The following is a 22,286-nucleotide window of genomic DNA, read 5'->3' as shown; positions in this document are numbered from 1 at the left end:
TGTTGAACGTCAATTAGACGTTCCTAATGTGGCTATTGATTATATTGGTGAACGTGGTGCTTATAAGCTAACCATGTAAAGGATTGCGTGGACAGGCAGCCTGTTCAAGACGTTTTACTCCTGCAAATACTGACGCCGCCTACTGGCTTTGTCAGAAAAGAGATCTTTTGGAAGCTGAAAACAGGTGAAATATAAAACCTTATCAATTCTGAACTAGAGTACTTTTAGCTTTACAGCCCAAAAGCAACATAAGTGCAGCTTTTACAGCTCAATTTATTCCCTAGACAGGGTTTATTTATATGCTTGTAAGTACTAGCGCCCCCTACTGGGTCTGTCATTGAAATAATTGAGACAGTTTACTGTTTACTGCAACATAAACAAAGTGATACCTCACACAGAGCTGAGGTAAATGTTCAGCTCTACAGAAGCTCTACTGCTTTTGGAAGCTGGAAAATTGGAAACACGTAAACCTGATCCATTCTGAGCTGGAGTTTGACTCTAAATGAACGCCACAAACCCTCAAATTAACCATTTTCACCAGTGTTCTGACATTAATGTAAAGGATTGGACAGGCGCAGATGACCCTCAGATTTATGTGTACATCGCTCTGAATAAGAGCATCTGCCTTATATGTAAATTGTGTGTTATTTTAACAGACGTGTACAGATATTTAACTGCATATACATCGACTGAATGCACAGCACTGCCCTCTGTGTCGTGCACTGTGATTTGAATTAAAGGTATGTATGTGGGACAGTGCTCACAAATCAACAATTTTACATAAACAAGATATCAAATCACCCAACTGCATCTTCACTGTGTACTGAGACCTACAACACTTTTACCATGTTTACCATGTACCTTAAAGTCAAGATACACTGCAACGTGCAAAAGTGTCAAATCAGAGCAGAGTCAACTCAACCTAGTTCAATTAAAAGTTCTCCTAATCACATTTTTCAATTCTGCGTCTCAGTTTGAACAACAATACATGTTGAGTTAAGCCTCAAAAACTAGTAAATGAGCTGCAGCTAAAACTGATTAACTAACTGATTGTTTAAGATGTTTAGGCTCCTCCCCCTTCATCTGTTTACTGTCTATTCCCATCTGCAGGTAAGAACTCCACTCCCCGTTTTCAGTCATTTGAATTTATAAGCTCTTGCTGAGCAGCAGTTAGACAGTTGCTCCACTCTAGATCTAAATATTAATATACATCAAAATATTAAATTACATAAAATTTGTATGGTTTCACAGCTCTAAGGTGGTAAACTGCCTGCTTGTCAAGAAATGGCAGATCATATGTTTAAATGCCATTAATGCCACAGCCCTCAGGAGCCAGGGTTCAGGAGTCTGAGAACAGGAAGGCCTCCCCCTGTTTCTTCCATTCTTAAAGAACAGATTACGATGTTAACTCATAACGTTCATTAATTCTGAACCTTTTCATTTTAGTAATGCATTTAATGCTGAATATCGTTCCATACAGTTATGTATTTAGTAAGTATCATAATATCAGGTTGCATTCATATCGCCCAGCATTACAGTATCGGTATTGGTATCGGGACTACACTGATAAATCACCCGTCTCCTGATCTCACATATACACATGCACACTCTCAGGCACACGCCCACATGCCTTGTCATAGTTAATACACTTTACCACTTGAGACTGTGCGTGTGTGTCTGTGCCTCCCTGCCAGCCTGCATCTGTGTAAATCTGCCTCTCTTTCTCCTCCTCCCTGTCTCTTGCTCTCTCTGTCACACATACACACACACACTCACACACACACATACACACACACACACACACACACACACACATATACACAGGTTGGGTGAGTAGCTGCTCTTTCTCCCCTCTCCCTCTCTCTCTCTCTTTCTCTGTCCCACTGATCACTCTGCAGTTATGGAGGATTATCATAAACCGGACCAGGCCACAGTGCAGGCGCTCCGGAACATCGCCCACCGCCTCCGCATCAACTCCATCAGGGCAACAACTGCAGCCGGCAGCGGGTAGGAGCCTCTCACACACACACACACACACACACACACACCTGCCCAGACATTAACACACTGTAACATACATTATACATCTGCACACACAATAACACACATTGGGAACCTGCAATGTGATACAGTCACTTTAAAACCCTAAACTTAAACTTAAGCATAAGCTTAGACTTTTGCCAGAATGTATAAAAACCAGCATAAACACACACACAAACACACACTCACTCACAAGCATGTAGTGGAACAGAGTCTTTGTTGTTGTGGAATGAAAGAAGAGAGCAGAGATCTAGGAACAGGTGAAAAAAGAACACTTATAAACTTTATTTTTTAAAACCAGATTAAATAAAGGTATAAAAGGCAATTAGAATGTGTTTTTAAGGGAAAGTGATAAATAAAGTATATATCATAATAATAATATCTTTATAAAAAAAAAACTGGGTTCATACACACTGTGCCGTTCAGAGTGGTTCTGTATAGCATCGAAAAGAGATGTATAATTACAGGTTTTTTTAGGACTATTTAGAACCCATTGTATAATAATAATAATAATAATAATAATAACAACAATAACAATAACAATAATAATAATAGCTTTTTAAATAAAGCTACAGTATGTTTATACACACACTACCATTCACATCAGTGAACAGTAAACAATAGCACACACTCCTTATAAAGGGTTCTTTAAGGGTTCTTTAGTAAAAATCAATTGTTCTATATAAAACTCAGATGCAGGTGGTTCTGTATAGCATCAAAAGTGGATCTGTAGTTATGTATTATTGTATAATAATAATAATAATAATAATTAAAAAATAACAATTAATATAAATTGCTATTTAGAATCATGCCAACTGAAATAACTATTATCAGTAATAGTATTACTATGTATTTTTTGCCTGATTAAAGGGTTTTTCACATTGGAAATCTTTTGTAGATGGTTCTGTAAAGCACCATTCTACTGTTCTACTGTTGTACCGAGGTGTATTCTCTAGATCCCTGTTTGCTTAGAATACAAAAAGGGAACCTCTGTTTAATAAAAATGAAAATGGTGAAGAAATAAAGAATTCAGGGGATCACTGATGTGTATATTGTAACTGTACTGTGGCATTATCCATATAAGCTATGCGTTCCAGCCGTCAGCTTCAGCTTCACCATTTTTAACTGTTACTTGGTGTCCTCTCGTATGTGTAAGATCCTTCTCGTTCGTTCAGTAGCCCAGTCCCCTGCTGCCTCCCGTGTACTCGTTATCTGTAGCGATGCTGCTGAAGTGTAAAGGTTTCATTGTGTTTTGCGCTGTATTCTGAATACACATGCTAATAAAGCTTGATCTAGAGCAGAGTCTTATTTTTGTATGTACCAATACACTGTGCTTAGATGCTGCAGATCTTACACTGTTAATGAACTCCATTCAGATCTATTCAGATGCACTGTATGTCCAAATAATTGTGGACACCCCTTCTAATGAATACATTCGGCTAGTAACACCCCTTGTTGACACAGATGTGCAAATGCCCACACATGGCTTGGTTAGTCCCTGTAGGGAAATATTGCCAATGGAATAGGACTCTTTGGAGCCGATTAAAATTAACCTATTGGCACCATGCCTAATTCTAGGCGAAGGCTGGAGGGGTACAAAGCCCCCCAGAATTAAGCTGTGGAGCAGTGGAAATGTGTTCTCTGGAATGATGGATGGTGCTCCATCCAGTACTAATAGAAAGCCCTCTCTGGACAGTAAAGATAGTTACTAAGAATGAGCAGGTGTCCCAATACTTTTTCCATATAGTGTACTTTTGTCATGTTTCTTATTCATAAAGACATAAAAGCTTTATAAACTGGGCTGGTCTGTGTGCTTTGTGTGCTGCATGTGTGTCACCTCATTTGCTTCCATGTGAAGCAGAGAGGTATGAGTAGCTTCTTACCAAAGTGGTTCTTCTATGGCATCGCTCAAAGAACCAACAACCTTGTGTAGCACCTTTATTTAGGCTAAGTGTAGGCTATGTAGAATTAGCCTATGACTTTGCAGATCATTTGACCTCTTTGCCTCTTTCTGCCAGAGCTGAACGTCCAATCAGAGAGCTGTAGTTATGTAAACCCTCCTATCAGAGAGAGCTGCGATTATGTAAAGGCTATTTTGGCTGTGGCAGTTACTGACCGCTAGCTGGCGTGAAGCATTGAGAATGCTAATGCTGTGCACCTGCGCTCAGGTCAGACTCTTTGATGAAGTGATCGAGGAGAGTAATGCAAATATCATGTTCACACAAGTCACGTTTCCTCTCGGAGAGCTTTTCTCACTGCGCCAGAGGCTGAATCGTGCAGGCTGCTGTCCTCCATGTACTTTTATAGCCTCAACCTATCCATCTCATAAGCTTGATAGGTCACTGTTAGTTAGAGTCCTCACCCTGTTAACCATGTTGGCTTGCATTAGCCCATTGGCCCTGGCTTAGCAAGATAGCATGCTAGGCTAAAGTTGACGTTTTGCTCTGAATATTTATATATATTATTCTTATATAGATTGTCACCTAGAGTCATTGATTGTCAGCAACCCCACTACTCCTTATAAGACCCCTTTGTGGCTTGGGGGCTTAAGCTACTGTTTACACCACTTCTAGCAAGAAACGGTCCTGAGTATGATGCTTGAGGGTGGTCCGACAAAATCCAATAGCTAGTATACTGTAAAGACAAATATGAAAAATAACCAACGGTGATTAGAGGCGTTATTCTCTGCTGGGTGAATGTTGGTGCTCAGGTTCTGACCCTGAGTGTCGTCCTTCAGTGGGGGGGGTGTTTACTACAGCCAGATAACGAGGTGCCAGTTGGGTGTCTTGGTTGGAACCTGGGCCTGGGCCTGATTTTAGATTCAGGCTCAACAACACTAATCGTATTATCCTTTTCAGACAAGTCAAGAGTACTGAGTGTGTGGGTGTATGTGTGTGTATATCAGTGGAGAAACTATGCATCATGTAGTCACGTGAATCTGGCAGTTGGTCTTTATATTGTGTATATTGTGAGGTCACCCTGTTCCCTCAGTGTGTGTGTGTATATGTGTGAGAGATGATGTCATTGAGCAGTGTGAATGTTACATAATCTGTTGATTCTCTAAGCGCTTTATATGGTTGCTGTTGTATCAGCATCTTGAAAACTAGCTGCTGTTCCTTACGTTGTGTGACCACTCAAACAGCAGCGGTCAGTGTGTTAAAACTCATTGGTGCTTCTCTGTTCCAGACATCCCACATCATGCTGCAGTGTGGCCGAGATCATGTCCGTCCTTTTCTTCCATACCATGAAATACAGACCAGATGACCCCAAAAACCCCAACAATGACCGCTTTGTACTGTCCAAGGTATGACTGCACAAAATAACAAAAACATCACATGCGCTGCTTACAGGATGTTCACTGGGCGTTTTGCTCGCAGGCTATCAGAAACACCTAAGTACTGGTGCACTTTGTTGGTGTGCACTTGCAGACTGTAGCTCATTTGCAGAATGCAGTCAAATCCTCACAGCAACGCTCCAAAATCTAGTTGCAAGCATTCTTCCCTGGACAGTAGATACAGTTAAACTTATTTAATACCCTTAATTTCAGAAGAAACAATGAATGAACAGGTGTCCCAATACTTTTGTCCTTATAGTGTACCTCATGGTGTAAAAGGAAAATGCCTTATGATGTCTGATTCACGTTAGCTTTATGTAGCTGTTCTGTGTTTCTGCCCTCAGGGTCACGCTGCCCCGGCTCTGTACTCGATGTGGACAGAGACTGGCTTTCTGAAGGAGAGTGAACTGGTCAGTATGTGCCAGGTGGACTCTGCCCTGGAGGGCCACCCCACACCTGTGAGTTACTGGGATGATCTGGGATCAGCATCAGCTGCAGTATCTACTTTAGAAAGGGGAAGGGGGCTGTATGAGAAAGAGAAGCTCTAGTTCAGCAGATCTATAGGAAGAACATATCTTCTACCTGTATGTTCTGTACTGTAGGTGACCTACGATAAACACACACACTTTGTTTAAAGAGACACAATGCTGTGATATCTACACACACAGGATTAGGTTTATGATGATGGTTAATATGGTTAAGATTAGAGATAGTAGGGTTAGGATTAGGATTAGTAAGGGTATGTTTAGGGTTAGCCGGGATATGATTAGGGTTAGTTTGGTTAAGGTTTCAGTTAGTAGAGTTAGGATTAAGATTAGTGTTAGTATGGTTAAGATTATGGTTAGTATATTTACGATTAGGATTAGTCGGTTACGGTTAGTATAAAAGTTAATGGGTTAAGGTTAGAGTTATTAGGGTTAGGTTTAAGGTTAGAAAGGGTATGGGTAAGGTTGGGTTTAGATACAACTTCACTCAGATACAATAATACAATAACATCCATCACTACATGTAGTAAATAAAATGTGTGTGTGTTTGTGTGTGTGTAACAGAAGCAGCAGTTTGTGGATGTGGCCACGGGTTCTCTGGGTCAGGGGCTGGGCGTAGCCTGTGGAATGGCCTACACTGGAAAATACTTTGACAAGGCCAGGTACGGACCCCTCAGTCCTGCACTGTACAGCTGAAATAAATACTGGGAACAAGTGAAATATTTGACCTCAACCCTGACCCTAGCCTAAAGCCTAATCTTAACCTAAACCCTAACTTCAAACCAAAACTAAAAACCTAGACCTAAAACTAATCTTAACCTTGATCTCAGTTTTAATCCACAAACTAATCCAATCTCTAACTTTAACCTCAATCCAAAATCTAATCCTAACCCCCACACCGTTATTAAATCTAAACTTCAACCTTAAATCTAACACTGTTCCAAATCCTAACTTTAAACTTAAACTTAATCTTAACCCTATCTCTGGTCCAAATCCTAATCCTAATGCTGCCGAAAATCTGAGGACTGAGTATCACCAGATATATTGTAATGTTACTACAGGGGACGGGATGGCTGGTTGCATAATATTGGTTATGGTTGTGAACTGTGTAGAACTTGTGTAGTGATTTATATATGACAAGATTATGCTGGTTTGGGTTAAGAATTCATTTGACTCTCAGCTTTCGTTACACACTTCTCAGTGGAGAGCTCACAGATCTCACAGAGAGTGTGTGTAGATTCGAAGGGGTGTGTTTATGTGTGAGCGTGTATTTGAAGGGGTGTGTGTTCCCTCCGTTTGCTGTCCTCTCCTGATTCTTCCGCTCTAATAATCAAAGCTCCAGAGGCCATCACCCAGCTATTTTTACTGCAGAGCCAAAATTCCACACACACACGCACTCTCCTGAAACTCTCCATGCACTGCCCCTGTCCATTCTAGTGGAGCAGCATGTTAGCATGTTGGGTATTTGGTGGGTTATTTTGTATAGAAGAGCAGATGTTTATCAGTGTGGTTTAAACACAGTAGAATTTAATCCAACTCTAAATATGATGATGTACATTTTTACTGCTGCTGACTATAGGATTTGATCGCCATCTTGAGGATATGAGGGATTGTAGGTGTTCAATTTATTAAAAAATCATTCTGGATATAATTTTACTGGAACATTGTTCTTGATTAGCATTTATTAGAACTTCATTTTGGATATGAATTATTTTTGAATTTCATTCTAGATGTATATATATATATATATATATATGTATATGTATATATGTGTGTTTGTATATATATATATATATATATATATATATATATATATATATATATATATATACAAACACACATATATACATATATGTATATATATATATAATTATTATTTTTCTTTCCCATTCAGCGTATAAATGTTACTAGAAATTTATTCTGGATATTAATTTGATTAAAAATAATTCAAAATTCATTATGAATATAAATTTTATTGGAACATTGTTCTTGACTTTCATTTTTATTATAAATACATTTTCATTTTATTAGAATTCAGTTTTTGATTTTATTTTTTAAAAATATATATTACTAATTTCAAATTAAATGATTTTTGCATTCATTGTTTATATTCATTTTATTGAAAATTAATTCTAGATATTGATTTTATTGGAATTTCTTTTTGGATATTAATGTAGAATTTAGCTGTAGATATTAATTTGAACAGAAATTGGGTGGGTGTTGATGTTAGAACTTATTATGAATATTATATAATATTATGAATATTAAATTCAATATTACATTTTATAATACGTCATTCTGGATATTGTGTGTGTGTACATGTGTGTCTGTGTAGTTACCGTGTGTACTGCCTGCTTGGTGATGGGGAGATGTCTGAGGGCGCAGTGTGGGAAGCCATGGCCTTTGCCTCCTATTATCAGCTGGACAACCTGGTGGCCATCCTGGACATAAACCGGCTGGGCCAGAGCGAGCCGGCCCCTCTACAGCATCACGTGGAGAAATACCAGCGGCGCTGTGAGGCCTTCGGGTGAGACGCAGACAGGACTGTTAGGGAACATTATCATGTGTCTCCTGCTATAGAACAGGGAGGAATGTCCTAAAACCACTGAGTAGCAGATCATTTTCCAACTGAAGAGTTTAAGGATGGACTTTCTACTCCAGACAGAAATGAAATGAACACAGTTTTCTACTTTACCATAAATGTGGTCTGTGATGTTGGATATCTTAAGTTTGTTTTTTTACACTGGGGGTCTACGAGGGTTATGTAGGTAGGTTACTTTTGTATGTTGTGTTATTGGAGGTTATGTATTTGTGACTTATTGGAGTTTGTGTGTGTTTTAGATGGCATGCTATTATTGTTGATGGTCACAGCATTGAGGAGTTGTGTAAGGCCTTGACTCAGCCTCGCCACCAGCCCACCGCCATCATCGCCAAGACCATCAAGGGCAAAGGCATACCTGGTACCAACACATGTTTTTACAAAGTAACAATTCATACAAAGGTTATTTTTAAAATGTATTTTACAATTTTTTTGGACAATGAACATCTTAAACTGCTTATTATTCAGTTATTAAACTTAAAATGTATTATTCAGTATTTAGTATAAATCATTTGGTAACTACTATGAAACAATTGCAGTAGTAAGTAGTACAGAGTAAGTAGTAAGTGAATATCTGATGGATTCAAGTGGTGTAAAACATGAAATTATTGGTTAATATTAGCTAATATTATTTTGCCCCACCTACTGATGCATGCTGATGTCAGCAAAATCAGATACAGCAAAACAAATTAGCCCCTTAAACTGTTATCTATTAGGATTAAATATTAATTTATTAAGATAAATTATTAACTTTAAGATTTATTATTCTGTACTTACTTATTAAAAACTTGGCAACTACCATGACTATTACATAAATTATGTAGTTGTAAGTGAAGATTTAATCCAGCAAACGTCACAAATCAACAAGATTTCTTGTCCTATTATTTTCAATGCTATGATGAATGATAAGCAGTTATGCTTGAGATGAAGAAGGAGTTAAACTAACAAGGCAAATACAAGTGGTTTTTGATTTCAGGTTGAAGTTAAGCTTGAGTTTAAACCTAACCCTTAATACTGTGTGACTCTAATTAGGATCTACACCACATAGAATCAGTCAGTCACTGTTGCATTGCTGTTAAGAAAGGGGTGTCCATTCCTAATCCCAGAGGTCTGCTGCCAATCCAGGATTTGGATAATCCAGCAGCAGGACTGGAGCCGTGAGACAAAATGACACAGATCTGTCCCTTTTCTCGTGTGTGTCAGTGGCGGAGGATAAGATGGGGTGGCACGCGAAGGTTCTGCCCAAGGACATGGCGGAGGGTGTAATCAGAGACCTGCAGAGCCGCATCCTCAACAGCAACAAGCGCATGTACCCGGCCACGCCCACAGAGGATGCCCCGCCTGTCAGCCTGCGCAACGCTCGCATGCCCAACGCTCCCAGCTATAAACCGGGAGAAAAGGTGAGAGAGGCAGTGAGTGCTTTTGATCATATAAAACCGGCTACAGTGATAATTCAGTTAATATTTAATTATATTATTTTTTCCCGTTTTGTTAGAGAACCTTCATATTGGTAAAGAACCTTTACATTGACTTCTTTAAACCTTTACAGAGTCCTTTACACATAAATAAATATTTATAATGACAGTGGCAGTGTTCAAAGAACCCTTTGTAAAACCTTTATTTTTAAGACTGTAAATTCTCTTAAACCTTTAAATCGGTAAGCTACCTTTACATCTGCTTTTTAATTTCATTTGTAACATTTTATTTCATATTTTCAATCAAAACTAGCAATTCTCTGGTTATTGTGACAGCTGGACCACTCAAGGCCCCTTACATCAACTTCTTTTAACCTTTAAAATATTTTTTCAGACATATGAACGTTTACAAGAACAATTCTTTATGGCATTGCTCAGAAAACCATTTGAACCTTTATTTTGTGTAAATACATAAATACAGTGTATTGTTTATCATATCCTCTAATATCTAGTATATAATATAGGCAAATATCGTAACAAGTGATTCCAAGTGACAAGTGAAGTGTTTTGGTCACTATTGTACTCAGAAACTTTGTCCTGCTGCAGGTGTCCACCCGTAAGGCGTATGGGATGGCTCTGGCCAAACTGGGGCGCTACAACGAACGTGTGGTAGCCATGGATGTGGACACCAAAAACCTCACCTACTCAGAGATTTTTAAGAATGAACACCCAAACCGCTTCGTTGAGTGCTACAGCGCAGAACAGAACATGGTATGGATCCTTCATCACTAATATTTAAAAGAATCATAGACATAACCACTGACAACTGAGTCAGGTATCCCAGCTGCTAATATTCCAACTGCACAGCCAAGTCAGGTATTCCAGCTCCTAATATTCCAACTGCACAATAAAAAAAGTCAGGTATTCCAGCTCCTAATATTCCAACTGCACAGCCAAGTCAGGTATTCCAGCTCCTAATATTCCAACTGCACAGCCAAGTCAGGTATTCCAGCTCCTAATATTCCAGCTGCACAGCCAAGTCAGGTATTCCGGCTCCTAATATTCCAACTGCACGCCTGATTTAGGTATTCCAGCTCCTAATATTTCAACTGCACAGCCAAGTCAGGTATCCCAGCTCCTAATATTCCAACTGCACAACTGTGCCTGATATTTCTGCTTCCAATATTCCAGCTGCACAGCCAAGTCAGGTATTCCAGCTCCTAATATTTCAACTGCACAGCCAAGTCAGGTATCCCAGCTCCTAATATTCCAACTGCACAACTGTGCCTGATATTTCTGCTTCCAATATTCCAGCTGCACAGCCAAGTCAGGTATTCCAGCTCCTAATATTCCAACTGCACAGCCAAGTCAGGTATCCCAGCTCCTAATATTCCAACTGCACAGCAAAGTCAGGTATTCCAGCTCCTAATATTCCAACTGCACAACAAAGTCAGTATCCCAGCTCCTAATATTCCAACTGAACAGCCAAGTCAGGTATCCCTACTCCTAATATTCCAACTGCACAATAAAAAGTCAGGTATTCCAGCTCCTAATATTCCAACTGCACAACAAAGTCAGTATCCCAGCTCCTAATATTCCAACTGAACAGCCAAGTCAGGTATCCTAGCTCCTAATATTCCAACTGCACAGCCAAGTCAGGTATTCCAGCTCCTAATATTCCAGCTGCACAGCCAAGTCAGGTATTCCAGCTCCTAATATTCCAGCTGCACAGCCAAGTCAGGTATTCCAGCTGCTAATATTTCAACTGCACAGCCAAGTCAGGTATCCCAGCTCCTAATATTCCAACTGCACAGCAAAGTCAGGTATCCCAGCTCCTAATATTCCAACCACACGATTGATTCAGGTATTCCAGCTCCTAATATTTAAACTGCACAGCCAAGTCAGGTATCCCAGCTCCTAATATTCCAACTGCACAGCAAAGTCAGGTATCCCAGCTCCTAATATTCCAACTGCACAACTGATTTAGGTATTTCAGCTTCCAAAATTTCAACCTCACAAGAGTCTGATATTCCTGCTTCTAATAGCCCAGCTGCAAATAGGATGAGACACTGTTTTTTCAAAAACCTGTTAAGAGTTAACCCTTAGCAGTCTACAATTATTTGTTTTGCAATACTGTTTAACCATAATGACATAATTATGTATGTAGTTTAATTATTTCTCATCTTTTTAAATGATCTACAAGTGATAAATAATTCATTAAAAATACGGCATGTTTTTGTTATTAATGTGTAGAGTTTTCAGTTTCAGTGTAAAAATGTATAATTTATTAATAGTAGTTCTAATAAATATATAATGAAAATCTAATAAACAGTAATTAATCCCATAGCTGCCGAACTGCTTTGGTCTTCCTGCTGTGTAATGCTGATTCGCTGTGTGAGGCAGGCTGTAGCTGCCGCTGCGCTGCACTGTATAGGCTGGTCATATGTATATAAGACCCTGGAGGGTTTAAGACAGTGTGTGTTAGCTGACTCAGAAGTGTCTATACATTACAGAGCCAGTCTTAATGTCTGAACCTATAGCTATTGGATGTTCCCTAGAATGGGCATCTGCGCTCTCCCGCTCTCTGGACACTCTGATTGGCCCATAGAAACAGCCATTTGTAAACCGGCAAAAGCTGGTTGGCTGAATAATGCATGGCAGCGCATCAATAATGCAGTTGCGGTGAAGCAGTGACCCACTTACGCTCCAGTTTGCAGGGTATGATGCTGCAGTGTGTTCCTCCTGCACTCTGCCATGCAGAAAAGCCCTCTGCATGATTTCAACACCACTGCAGGATTCATGAGCTGGGTTTCACTGCACTGAAGTGAGAAATATTAGGAAGCAGTAAATACAAAATTTAGACTTTACCAAAGGCCCTTTCAAACATGCACAGTAGTCAGGAATGTTTCCAGACATTACCTGGAGGAGCTGCATGTATAAATGCAAATATCCAGATCATATGTACCAGACATTAGATAGATAGATAGATCAGATAGATAGATAGATCACTTATTTATCCCACAGGGAAAGTCAGTTTTTACAGCAGCAAAATCAAACAAGAGAGCAGCAGATTACCCAGACTTCATCCTGCCAGTCCCCTAGTACAGAGTGAGCCCATGTGTGAGAGCAGGTAATTTTCCGGAGAATTCACAGTGGGTCCTGCCGTATCTCTTGCATGCTCTACATAGTCGCTGTCCCTTGCCTAAACCATGCAGAACATTTCCTGAAGTGAGAACGCATCTGAAACAGAAATCTCTGGCTGTACGCTACATATGTGAAAGGGCAAATCTAGATAATGTCCAGACCTGATTTTCCAGACATATGTAAAACCGGTTCAGGATTCGTAAGGCAGGCAGGGGTCAAAACATTGGCAGATGGGAACATCTTAGGCAAATTATCTGTTATTCTGCAGATTCATTACTGTTACAATGTCATCATGTAAATGTGACTAGACTGATAGGAACTGACAGAGGAGTCAACCAATTGCATTTAGATTTCGAGTGGGTGGGAGTAGTTTAGTCGAAAAAATTGTCACTGTAGGCCTCCTGGAAGCCCTACATACCTCACTGACTGTAAATACGACCTGCCAGCCAGGGCAGCTCTGTGCCGGGGTACTTGCTATGGAGTTTCTTCATAGTTTCTAGGTGGTTGCTACAGTTTTCCTTAGTGATTGCTATGGGTGTTGATATGGTATTCCATGTGGTTCCTATGGTCTTTTAGGTTGCTGCCAGGGTGTTACAAAATGACTGCTGTGGTACCTTATGTGGGTCTGAACTGAACTGAAGGCCGAGGTCATCATGGTTCATCAGTTCTAATAAATAAACCTGTTGTCAGCATTTATTAACTAGACATGAGTTGATTTACAGTGAATATTTGTTGTAAAATCAGTGTTAGGTAGGCAGATCATTGTTTTAAGAGGCTCTGAAGAAACCAACATGGGTGAATTTAAATTCTGAGCACACTTTTGAACTTTTACATTCATGCCTGCAAATTTTGACTTCCATTGTTTCAGTCCTTGATGTGACTCTCTCTTCTCCGTTGGAGTAGGGAGCTGACCGGCAGATTTGAGAGCTTCTGAATTACACATATGTTGAGAGGCCGATGGATTTCTGCTTGAAAAATGAACTGGATGAAGGGGATTTTGACACAGGAAACAGGAAATGACCATGAGTGTGTGTATGATCACACTCATATGCAGGGTTTGGATGAATTCCCGTTTGAGCATTCTGCCTCTGTCTCTTTGATAAAGCTCTCTGAGAGCAGGAGGTTTGGGCTGTTAAGTTGTTCTTTAAAGCAGATGTTAAGCAGATGTTCAGGAGAGGTATTTGCAGGGTTGTTCTTGGAGAATGTTCCTTTAGACATTAGTTTTAATGCAGTCACCACAGGTCATTAACTCACAATTAAAGCCCCTTTCACACTCAGGACCCACACATGCATCTCCTCCATGTTCACCTTAAAATAGCAGCTTCAGAACCATGCAGATGTGCCACGGAGTGTAACAGGGAGAATGTCATCTCCATCATTGGCACTCTGGACCATGACGCAGCTGCACAAGGCATCTCTCCAGAACTGCGTAAGACTGTGTAACCCAAGTCATATTTGTGTGAAGTCACATACTATTACTCTACCACCTCAGTCCACATGCTTCTTTCAAGTACTCCTGTCCATGAGGGGGCACTCAAAGCAAAAACTGTATTTACTGCAGTGGAGTAAAACTGAATTACACTCCCCAAATGTAGGGGGAGCCCATGAGCTTTGCCTAATTTGACTGTGCTTTATTTGGCCTTGAGTGTCTATAGACAGTAGAAATGCTACAGAGAATGAACACTAGCTCACTGTCTCACCCTGCTTACCTGTTCAGGTGAGTGTGGCCACAGGCTGTGCTGCTCGTGAGCGCAACATCGTGTTCGCCAGTGGACTCGCCACCTTCTTCACCCGCGCCTATGACCAGCTCCGCATGGCTACCATCTCCGAGAGCAACATCAATCTTTGTGGCTCGCACTGCGGCCTGTCAATCGGTTAGTGGCTCCTTCTCCTTTACCATCTGAGTCCACCCTAACACAATTCCTGACCCTCTCAGTCACGTGCACTTTCCCAAAACTCTTCTGATCTGTTGTCTTTTGCACCTACTGTATATTCCAGCACCTCCAACTCTCTGTATATAAGACTATGTAGGTTATCATCATACCAAAACCTCATTGTAAACTATACAGACAAAAGTATTTAGACACCCGCTCATTCATTGTTTCTTCCTTTTGTTCGGGTAACTGTCTCTACTGTCCAGGGAAGGCTTTCTTTTTTATCTCACCCACAACTCCCCAACTCCTCCTAAAAGTATTGGATGGAGCACCAACCATCATTCCAGAGAACACAGTTCCACTGCTCCACAGCTCAATGCCAGGGGATGTTATAACCCTCTAGCCCACGCCTGGCATTATGCATGGTACCAATAGGTACCAGAGAGTCCTATTCTATTGGCAATACTTCTCTACAGGAACAAGCTCTGTATGTGCATTTGCATGTCTAAGTCAACAAATGAAGGGGGTGTCTACAAACATTTGTCCATATAGTGTTTGGTAATTAAGCCAATAAAAAATATTCAAAAATACAAAATAATATCTTGTTACGTCAGCATATATTAAAGTATGTTAACGTTTTGTCTTTTCCTGTATTGGGATGTGAGGTTTTGGGATGACGGTGATGTTACTGTAATTGTACGACAGTTGATTAGCCTGGCGATTATCGTGTTCTCTGTTTTCTCCTGAGTTTATGTGTTTTGTTTTCCTGCCCGTCTGGAGGTGGAGTACTCTTTAGCCCCTCCCTCTCTCACTTCCCCGGGCCATCTCGGAGGCTGTCTCCGGGTGACCACCTGTCCCTTCATTAGTACAGGTACACTGCATGTCACTGTAACTGTCTGTCTATCTGTCTGTACACCTGTATAACTGCCTGCCCTTTATGTCTATCTGTCTGTCTATGCTGCATTCTGTGCAGCCCAAGTGTGGCAGCATTAGTTTTATCTGATCTGAGACCTGTGATTTGAATCCAGTTTGAATAAGCAATGTGTGTAGTTCTTGAAGTCTGACAGTTTGATTCCAGTGATTTTAATCCAGTATGAATCTGTAGTGAGAGTTTTGACAGTAGTGATTATGGACTGATTTCATTCCAGCATGAATTTGCTGTATATGCAGTTTTTACAGTCGGACAGTAATATTTGAGGAGTTTAACCCAATTTGATCCAGTATGAATCATTAATGTATTTATATTTATATATAAGTATGACAGCAGCAGGTGTCTTGAGGTGTCTTAAATCCAGTATGAATCCGTTGTAGTTTTTACAATCTGACAGTTACATTAGATTGTAATCCAATATGAATCTATAGTGTATGTAGTGTATATAGTCTGACAGGAATAACTATGGAGTGATTTTGTTCCAGTACGAATCTGTTTTTACAATCTGACAGTAACAACCATGGAGTGATTATAATCCAGTATGAATCTGCAAGTGTGACACGGGTTGCAGACAAATTAAACAGATACGGTCAGTCACATTTAGCCTGTATTAAACTAACAAATTACAAATTACAGTACAGAGCCTCTTCTGGTAAAACTAATCCAGCTCCAGTAGTGTTATGCCCCAGTTCTAATGTTCAGTGTTTATGCTTATATCTGTGGTGTGTATGTTGCATATAATAGGTGAGGATGGACCTGCCCACATGGGTCTGGAGGACTTGGCTATGTTCAGGGCTCTTCCCAATGCTACTGTTTTCTATCCCAGTGACGGTGTGTCCACTGAGAAAGCTGTAGAGCTGGCCGCCAACACCAAGGTACCTGCACTACTGCTCTGCAAGGAAACTGTATAAATTCCACTTATTCCAATATTGGGAACATCTGCTCATTCATTGTTTCTTTAAAAAAGAGTTTATCCTGCTTTCGTTGGAGTAACTGTCCCTACTGTCCAGGGAAGGTCTGTCTGCTAAACTTTGGAGCATTGCTGGAGGGCATACAGCGACAAGAGCGTTAGTGAGATCAGGATGTTGTTAATCGCCACCCCACCTCATCCCAAAAGTATTAGATGAAGCACCATCATTCAAGAGAACACAGTCCCACCTCTCAACAGCTTAATACTGGGGAGGGGGGCTTTATACCCCTCTAGCCCACCCCTGCCATTAGGCATGGTGCCAAAAGGTTTAAGTTTAATACTGCTAAAGAGAATCCTTTTCTGTACACTGGGTGTCACTTAAAATACATAAATGCATTCATTAGAAGGGGTGTCCACAAACATCTTGACATCTGGTGTAAATTGTCCTGCGTCCTCTTTACAGAGCATATGAATACTGCATTATCTCCACACTAACAGCTTACTCATACAGTACACTACAAAAGCTAAAAAATATGATGTGAGATATGATGAATGTAGACATTATGTAAATAAGGTACTACCTGTATTTCAGACCATGGTCATTTTAGTATGGTAGAGAGAAAGTTCCCAGGAAAATGTGATGTGTCTGTTTGCAGGGAGTGTGTTACATCCGGACCAGCCGCCCTGAGAATGCCATCATCTACAACAGCAATGAGGACTTCCATGTCGGACAGGCCAAGGTATCTGCATGTTTAGTGCTGAACATGGCTCTAAATCTGATATTATAGAGGATGAAGCCCTTAATATGCCTGTCCAAGCGATGCCACATTAATACCAGCTAATAAAACTCTGGAGGTCTCAAAGATCTGGAGTTCTTTGGAGCCTAGTGATATATATCGGTGTAATACAAGATCTAAAAGCATTAATAAATAGGTTGTTGCTGCCTCAGGTGGTGTGTCAGAGTAAGGAGGACCAGGTGACGGTGGTTGGAGCTGGAGTAACCCTGCATGAGGCTCTCGCTGCAGCCGAACAGCTAAAGAAAGGTGTGATAAAGAAAAGACGTGTTTGCATGTTTGTGAACTGGAGCTATGAGACTCATGTACAACACAACCCAGCTAAGATGTCCATGTGGGGCCTGTATGGGGAGCCCAACTGGGAACCAGAACGTTTTGTCCTCGGTTTCACATTGGATGCCCACTAGGGTCAATGCTACCTTTGGTTAGCCCTGCTATGCTGCCATGCTAATGCTACACACAAATGTGAATGTTTCTGGGGTTTTTTTTTCAGAGAGGATCTACATTCGAGTGATCGACCCTTTCACCATCAAACCTCTGGATGCTAAAGTCATCATGGACCACGCTCGCAGCACCAGGGGCCGCATACTCACTGTAGAGGACCACTACTACGAAGGTGGGTTTGAGATAAGCTTAGCATCATTCAGCATTTAGGCAGGGTGGCTGCACTGTATCCCAATGGAGTTGTCTGATTGGTTGACGGCAGCAGAATGTGCCATTGTGGCAAGCTGCTATTGGTTTGATGGCAGAACATGTGATGTGTTGGCGCTTTGGGATTGGTCCAGAGTATGAAATGCGTTGTTGGCTGTCATACTGGGTGTGCTTTCAGGCTTTGTCTGTTTCTGAGGGAGAAAGAGGCAGAAACAAAGAGACAACCTTTACAGACCCTGTGATCGCAATTGATATTTGTTAACTAGATAATTACATAATTAATTACATTTCTGAATGTAATTAATTACATTGACATTTCATTTACATGAACATGTTCAAATCTGAACTTTTGACTCATTTCTGTTTATTTTAGTGTCAAAAAAAGATGACAAAACATGGAAAAAATGTAAATCATGTCTTTACCTTCTATAAACAAGACACAGGTGCACACAATAATAACGATCATCAAATTCAAGTCTTAATAAATGATCTACTCCTCTTACAGACACTGATGCTGTCTGGATTAAACGTTAAAAAGTTAAACGGTGGCTTCTCGTAAGGGTCATTAAGGCTTTAGCGAGCGATACATGGTAAAGAAATGGAGTGATTGGAGAGTGTGAGCAAGAGAGGGACTGCAGTGGAGATAAAGACGGTAGGAAAAGTAGAGCGAGAGATAGAATAGTGGGTGGGTTTTTATGGCAGAGGGCTGTCATCTCTCCTTAAGCAAACGACTGCCCACCGGGCTCACACTGACCTACATAGCACACACACTGCCGAGAGAGAGAGAGAGAGAGAGAGAGAGAGAGAGAGAGAGAAAGAGAGAGAGAGAGATTGGTATAACAGACAGGAAAGGCCTGAAGGAACAGATAAAGTGAGCGGATTTTCAAACATATGAAGAATAGCGAACAAAATCAGAAAAGTCTGAGATCCACAGATGGAGGCGGCACCAGGGGTCACACTGGGGTCATAAGAGAGTAGTTCTGGTGATCCTCATCTTTTTGGGTTTAAATATCTATATATTTTTTTATAATATCCTACTGTGCACTATATTGTAATTTTTTTTATAAAGCCACTGTGACGCCTCTGGGTACTAATTACTGCTGTATGAAGAAGTCCACTAGGAGGCGCCAAAAACAAACCTACACATCAACGCTGTCCAGAACATCAAAACATTATGAGACAGTAATAATAGTAATATTATTCATTATAATTATTGGGATATATTATGTATAGTGCACAATATATATTAGAGTTGACCATATTAATCATTTAATTTATTTACCTTCATTATTTTTTCTTCTGTCCTGTCTGGCTGTAACTTTCCCAGGTGGTCTTGGGGAGGCAGTGTGTTCTACACTAGTAAACGAGTCTGGCTTCGTCCTGCAGCGCCTCGCCGTCCCCCACGTGCCCCGCAGTGGCAAAATGTCCGACCTGCTCAAGATCTACGGCATCGACCGGGAATCCATCGTCCAGGCCGTCAGGAAAATGATCAGCAGCTCGGCCAATGCCAAATAGACCCACCATGTGTAGCCCCGCCCACTTCACCCAAACCAGCCAGTCAGAAAGCCAAGTCCACTAAGACGGTCGCTGTGTCCAAAATGGTCCCTTAAACAATATTTGTTTCCTACAATGGAAAATCAGGTGCACAGAATACTGTTATAGGGAATGTGCTGATTTTGGCACACAGTCTAAAATGGTGCACTATTTAGGGAACATGGGGTAATTTGAGACATATCCTGAACTATATAGAAAATAGGGCATTATTTGAGACACCCAAATATAGTTCACTAAATTTGGCAAAATTGTGCACTAAAGACATAATTCAGAGTGATCAGCGATTACTTTGGGACATAAGAAACCGTGTGTAATTTGAGACATAACCCAAAATAGTGCACTTTACAATGTATAGGATGTAAGTTAAGAAATAATCCAAAGTAATGCACTGTAGTGATTAGGGCATACTTTGGAACATTGCCCAAAATAGTGCACTATGTAGTGAATGCCGTGTAATTTGAGACGTTGCCCAAAATAATTAAGTTTAAAGCAAAGTCAGTAACACATATGTTGGAACAAAATAGTGCACTACATAGTTAATAGCGTGTAATTTGAGACGTTGCCCAAAATAATTAAGTTTAATAAATAGCATGGCTTTTTAAGATAACCCAAAGTAGTGCACTACAAAGTAAATAGGACATATTTTGGCCACAGCCAGTGTCACTTGACTCCTTTTTGAAGTTGTAGCCCCTCCCACTTATTCACTGTGACCGCCCACTGTGTAAGTACTGTAGTAAAGTGAAGTATGTGATGCACGTTTCAAAATCACTGTCACACTGTTCTGTTTTACACACACACACACACACACACACACACACACACACACACACACACACCCCTTGATTCTGCTCCAGGGTTGAGAGTCACTGCCAGGTCGTGGTGGGAGTTTAAAGGTGAAGTTGTGGAAATGTTCTAAGTGATGTTTTTGTGAGTTTTTAACCGAACAAGCTCTTATCGTTAGTTTAACGTTTTAACCGTTGAAAAAAATGTTGCTCTGGAAAGGGGGCGGGGCTTGTTTTCTGTGGTTACGGGTCTGTGTACTGTATGTGTTGTTATGGCAACCATGTCTGAAAGAATCTCATTGTTGTGATGACCTAGTAGACTGTAGAGAAAAAAAAGAAAAGGCACGAAATAAAGCAAACGACCAAACGGAGATGTACGCAGGGCGGGGCGATGAAGTCCAGTGGAGAAGGAGCATCATTACATTACAGGACCTAAAGTACAGGAAACAGAGTTGGCTCAGGAGTTTCTACCATTTGTTTTTTTACCGTTGTGTGTGTTCGCCATGCTCAACCTGCTCAACCAGTATGACCAAGCTCACTGACCAGCATGACTAACCTGACCAAGTTAGTAAACCGTTATGACCAAGCTTGATGATCAGAATGGCCGGAATATACAAGCTAGTCAACCAGTAAGACCGAGATCGTTGACCAGCATGACCAACCTTAGCAAGCAAGTCAACCAGTATGATGAACCTGACCAAGCTAGTCAACCCTTATGACCAAGCCTGTTGACCAGCATGACCAACCTGATCATGCAGTCACCCAATATGTCCAAGCTTGTTGACTAGCATGATCAACAAGCTAGTCAAGGAGTATGACCAAGCTCACTGACCAGCATGACTAACCTGACCAAGTTAGTAAACCGGTATGACCAAGCTTGATGATCAGAATGGCCGGCATATCCAAGCTAGTCTACCAGTGTGATCGCGCACGTTGACCAGCATGATCAACCTGACCAAGCTAGTCAACCCTTATGACCAAGCTGATCAACATGTATGACAAAGCTTGTTGACCAGTATGAACAACATGCCCATGTTAGTCAAACAGTATGACCAAGCTACTTTACCAGCATGTGGACTGGCATGACTAAGCTAGTCAACCAGTATGCCCAAGCTTGTTGTCCCACATGACCAAGCTATAGTCAACTAGTATGACAAAGCTTGTTGTCCAGGATGACTAACCTGACCAAACTGGTCAACCAATGTTACCATGCTAGTCAACCAGTAGGACCAAACTGGTTGAGCATGATGTACGAATGACGTACACCCAGTAAAGTGAGCTGTTGTTTTACAGAGTATGGGGAGAGCAATACATTACTGTGTTAAATTCAGTTAAGGATCAATTTGGTGAAAAATCAGATGACCTTGATTGATCACTGACCCCAGATATAGTTGATCAGCCAAGACATGTTTAAAACGAGAGGGTTAGCAATGTTAGCCTAGAATCTCTTGTTATAAACTAAAGAAGCACACATCACATACCAAAGCATCTGTTTGATTGACTGTATCTAGGATCAATGATCAATCATGATCATCTGATTTCTCATCAGACTACGCCTTCAACCCAAACACGAGGGCAAACAGCAGACCTGTATATTCTATAAATAGTGTGTTCAGTGAAATACAGGAGTGTACTGTTTGTGCCCACCAGCCTGTCATCCTGTAAAAGACACAGACACACACACACACACCCTTTCTTACTTTTCTATGTACCTTTAATCTGCTCATTAAAGCCCTCTGCATTGAGTTTGAGAGATCAGGAGTGTGTGTGTGC

The 22,286-nt window shown here is 40.7% G+C and overlaps 1 protein-coding gene across 1 annotated transcript in view; it reads left to right on the top strand.

Moving 5' to 3' along the window:
- Positions 1–22,242, top strand: part of tkta (transketolase a) — a 27,835-nt gene extending 5,593 nt beyond the window's left edge. Inside the window, exons 4-17 of the mRNA XM_072666119.1 lie at positions 1–2,007; positions 5,227–5,344; positions 5,719–5,832; positions 6,424–6,521; positions 8,195–8,386; positions 8,701–8,819; positions 9,662–9,858; positions 10,480–10,644; positions 14,735–14,891; positions 16,567–16,697; positions 17,389–17,472; positions 17,682–17,775; positions 18,020–18,142; positions 19,505–22,242. The exon at positions 1–2,007 is cut by the window's left edge and continues 2,150 nt beyond it. Of these exons, the coding sequence (XP_072522220.1) occupies positions 1,901–2,007; positions 5,227–5,344; positions 5,719–5,832; positions 6,424–6,521; positions 8,195–8,386; positions 8,701–8,819; positions 9,662–9,858; positions 10,480–10,644; positions 14,735–14,891; positions 16,567–16,697; positions 17,389–17,472; positions 17,682–17,775; positions 18,020–18,142; positions 19,505–19,692 (1,887 nt within the window). The 5' untranslated portion in view covers positions 1–1,900 and the 3' untranslated portion in view covers positions 19,693–22,242. The remainder of the gene's footprint in view (positions 2,008–5,226; positions 5,345–5,718; positions 5,833–6,423; positions 6,522–8,194; positions 8,387–8,700; positions 8,820–9,661; positions 9,859–10,479; positions 10,645–14,734; positions 14,892–16,566; positions 16,698–17,388; positions 17,473–17,681; positions 17,776–18,019; positions 18,143–19,504) is intronic.
- Positions 22,243–22,286: the final 44 nt, after the last annotated feature.

The sequence above is a fragment of the Salminus brasiliensis genome, chromosome 21, assembly GCF_030463535.1.
Source record: "Salminus brasiliensis chromosome 21, fSalBra1.hap2, whole genome shotgun sequence".
Taxonomy (NCBI): domain Eukaryota; kingdom Metazoa; phylum Chordata; class Actinopteri; order Characiformes; family Bryconidae; genus Salminus; species Salminus brasiliensis.
The sequence above is the reverse complement of the archived record's forward strand: the minus strand, read 5'-3'. Positions and strand labels throughout refer to the sequence as shown.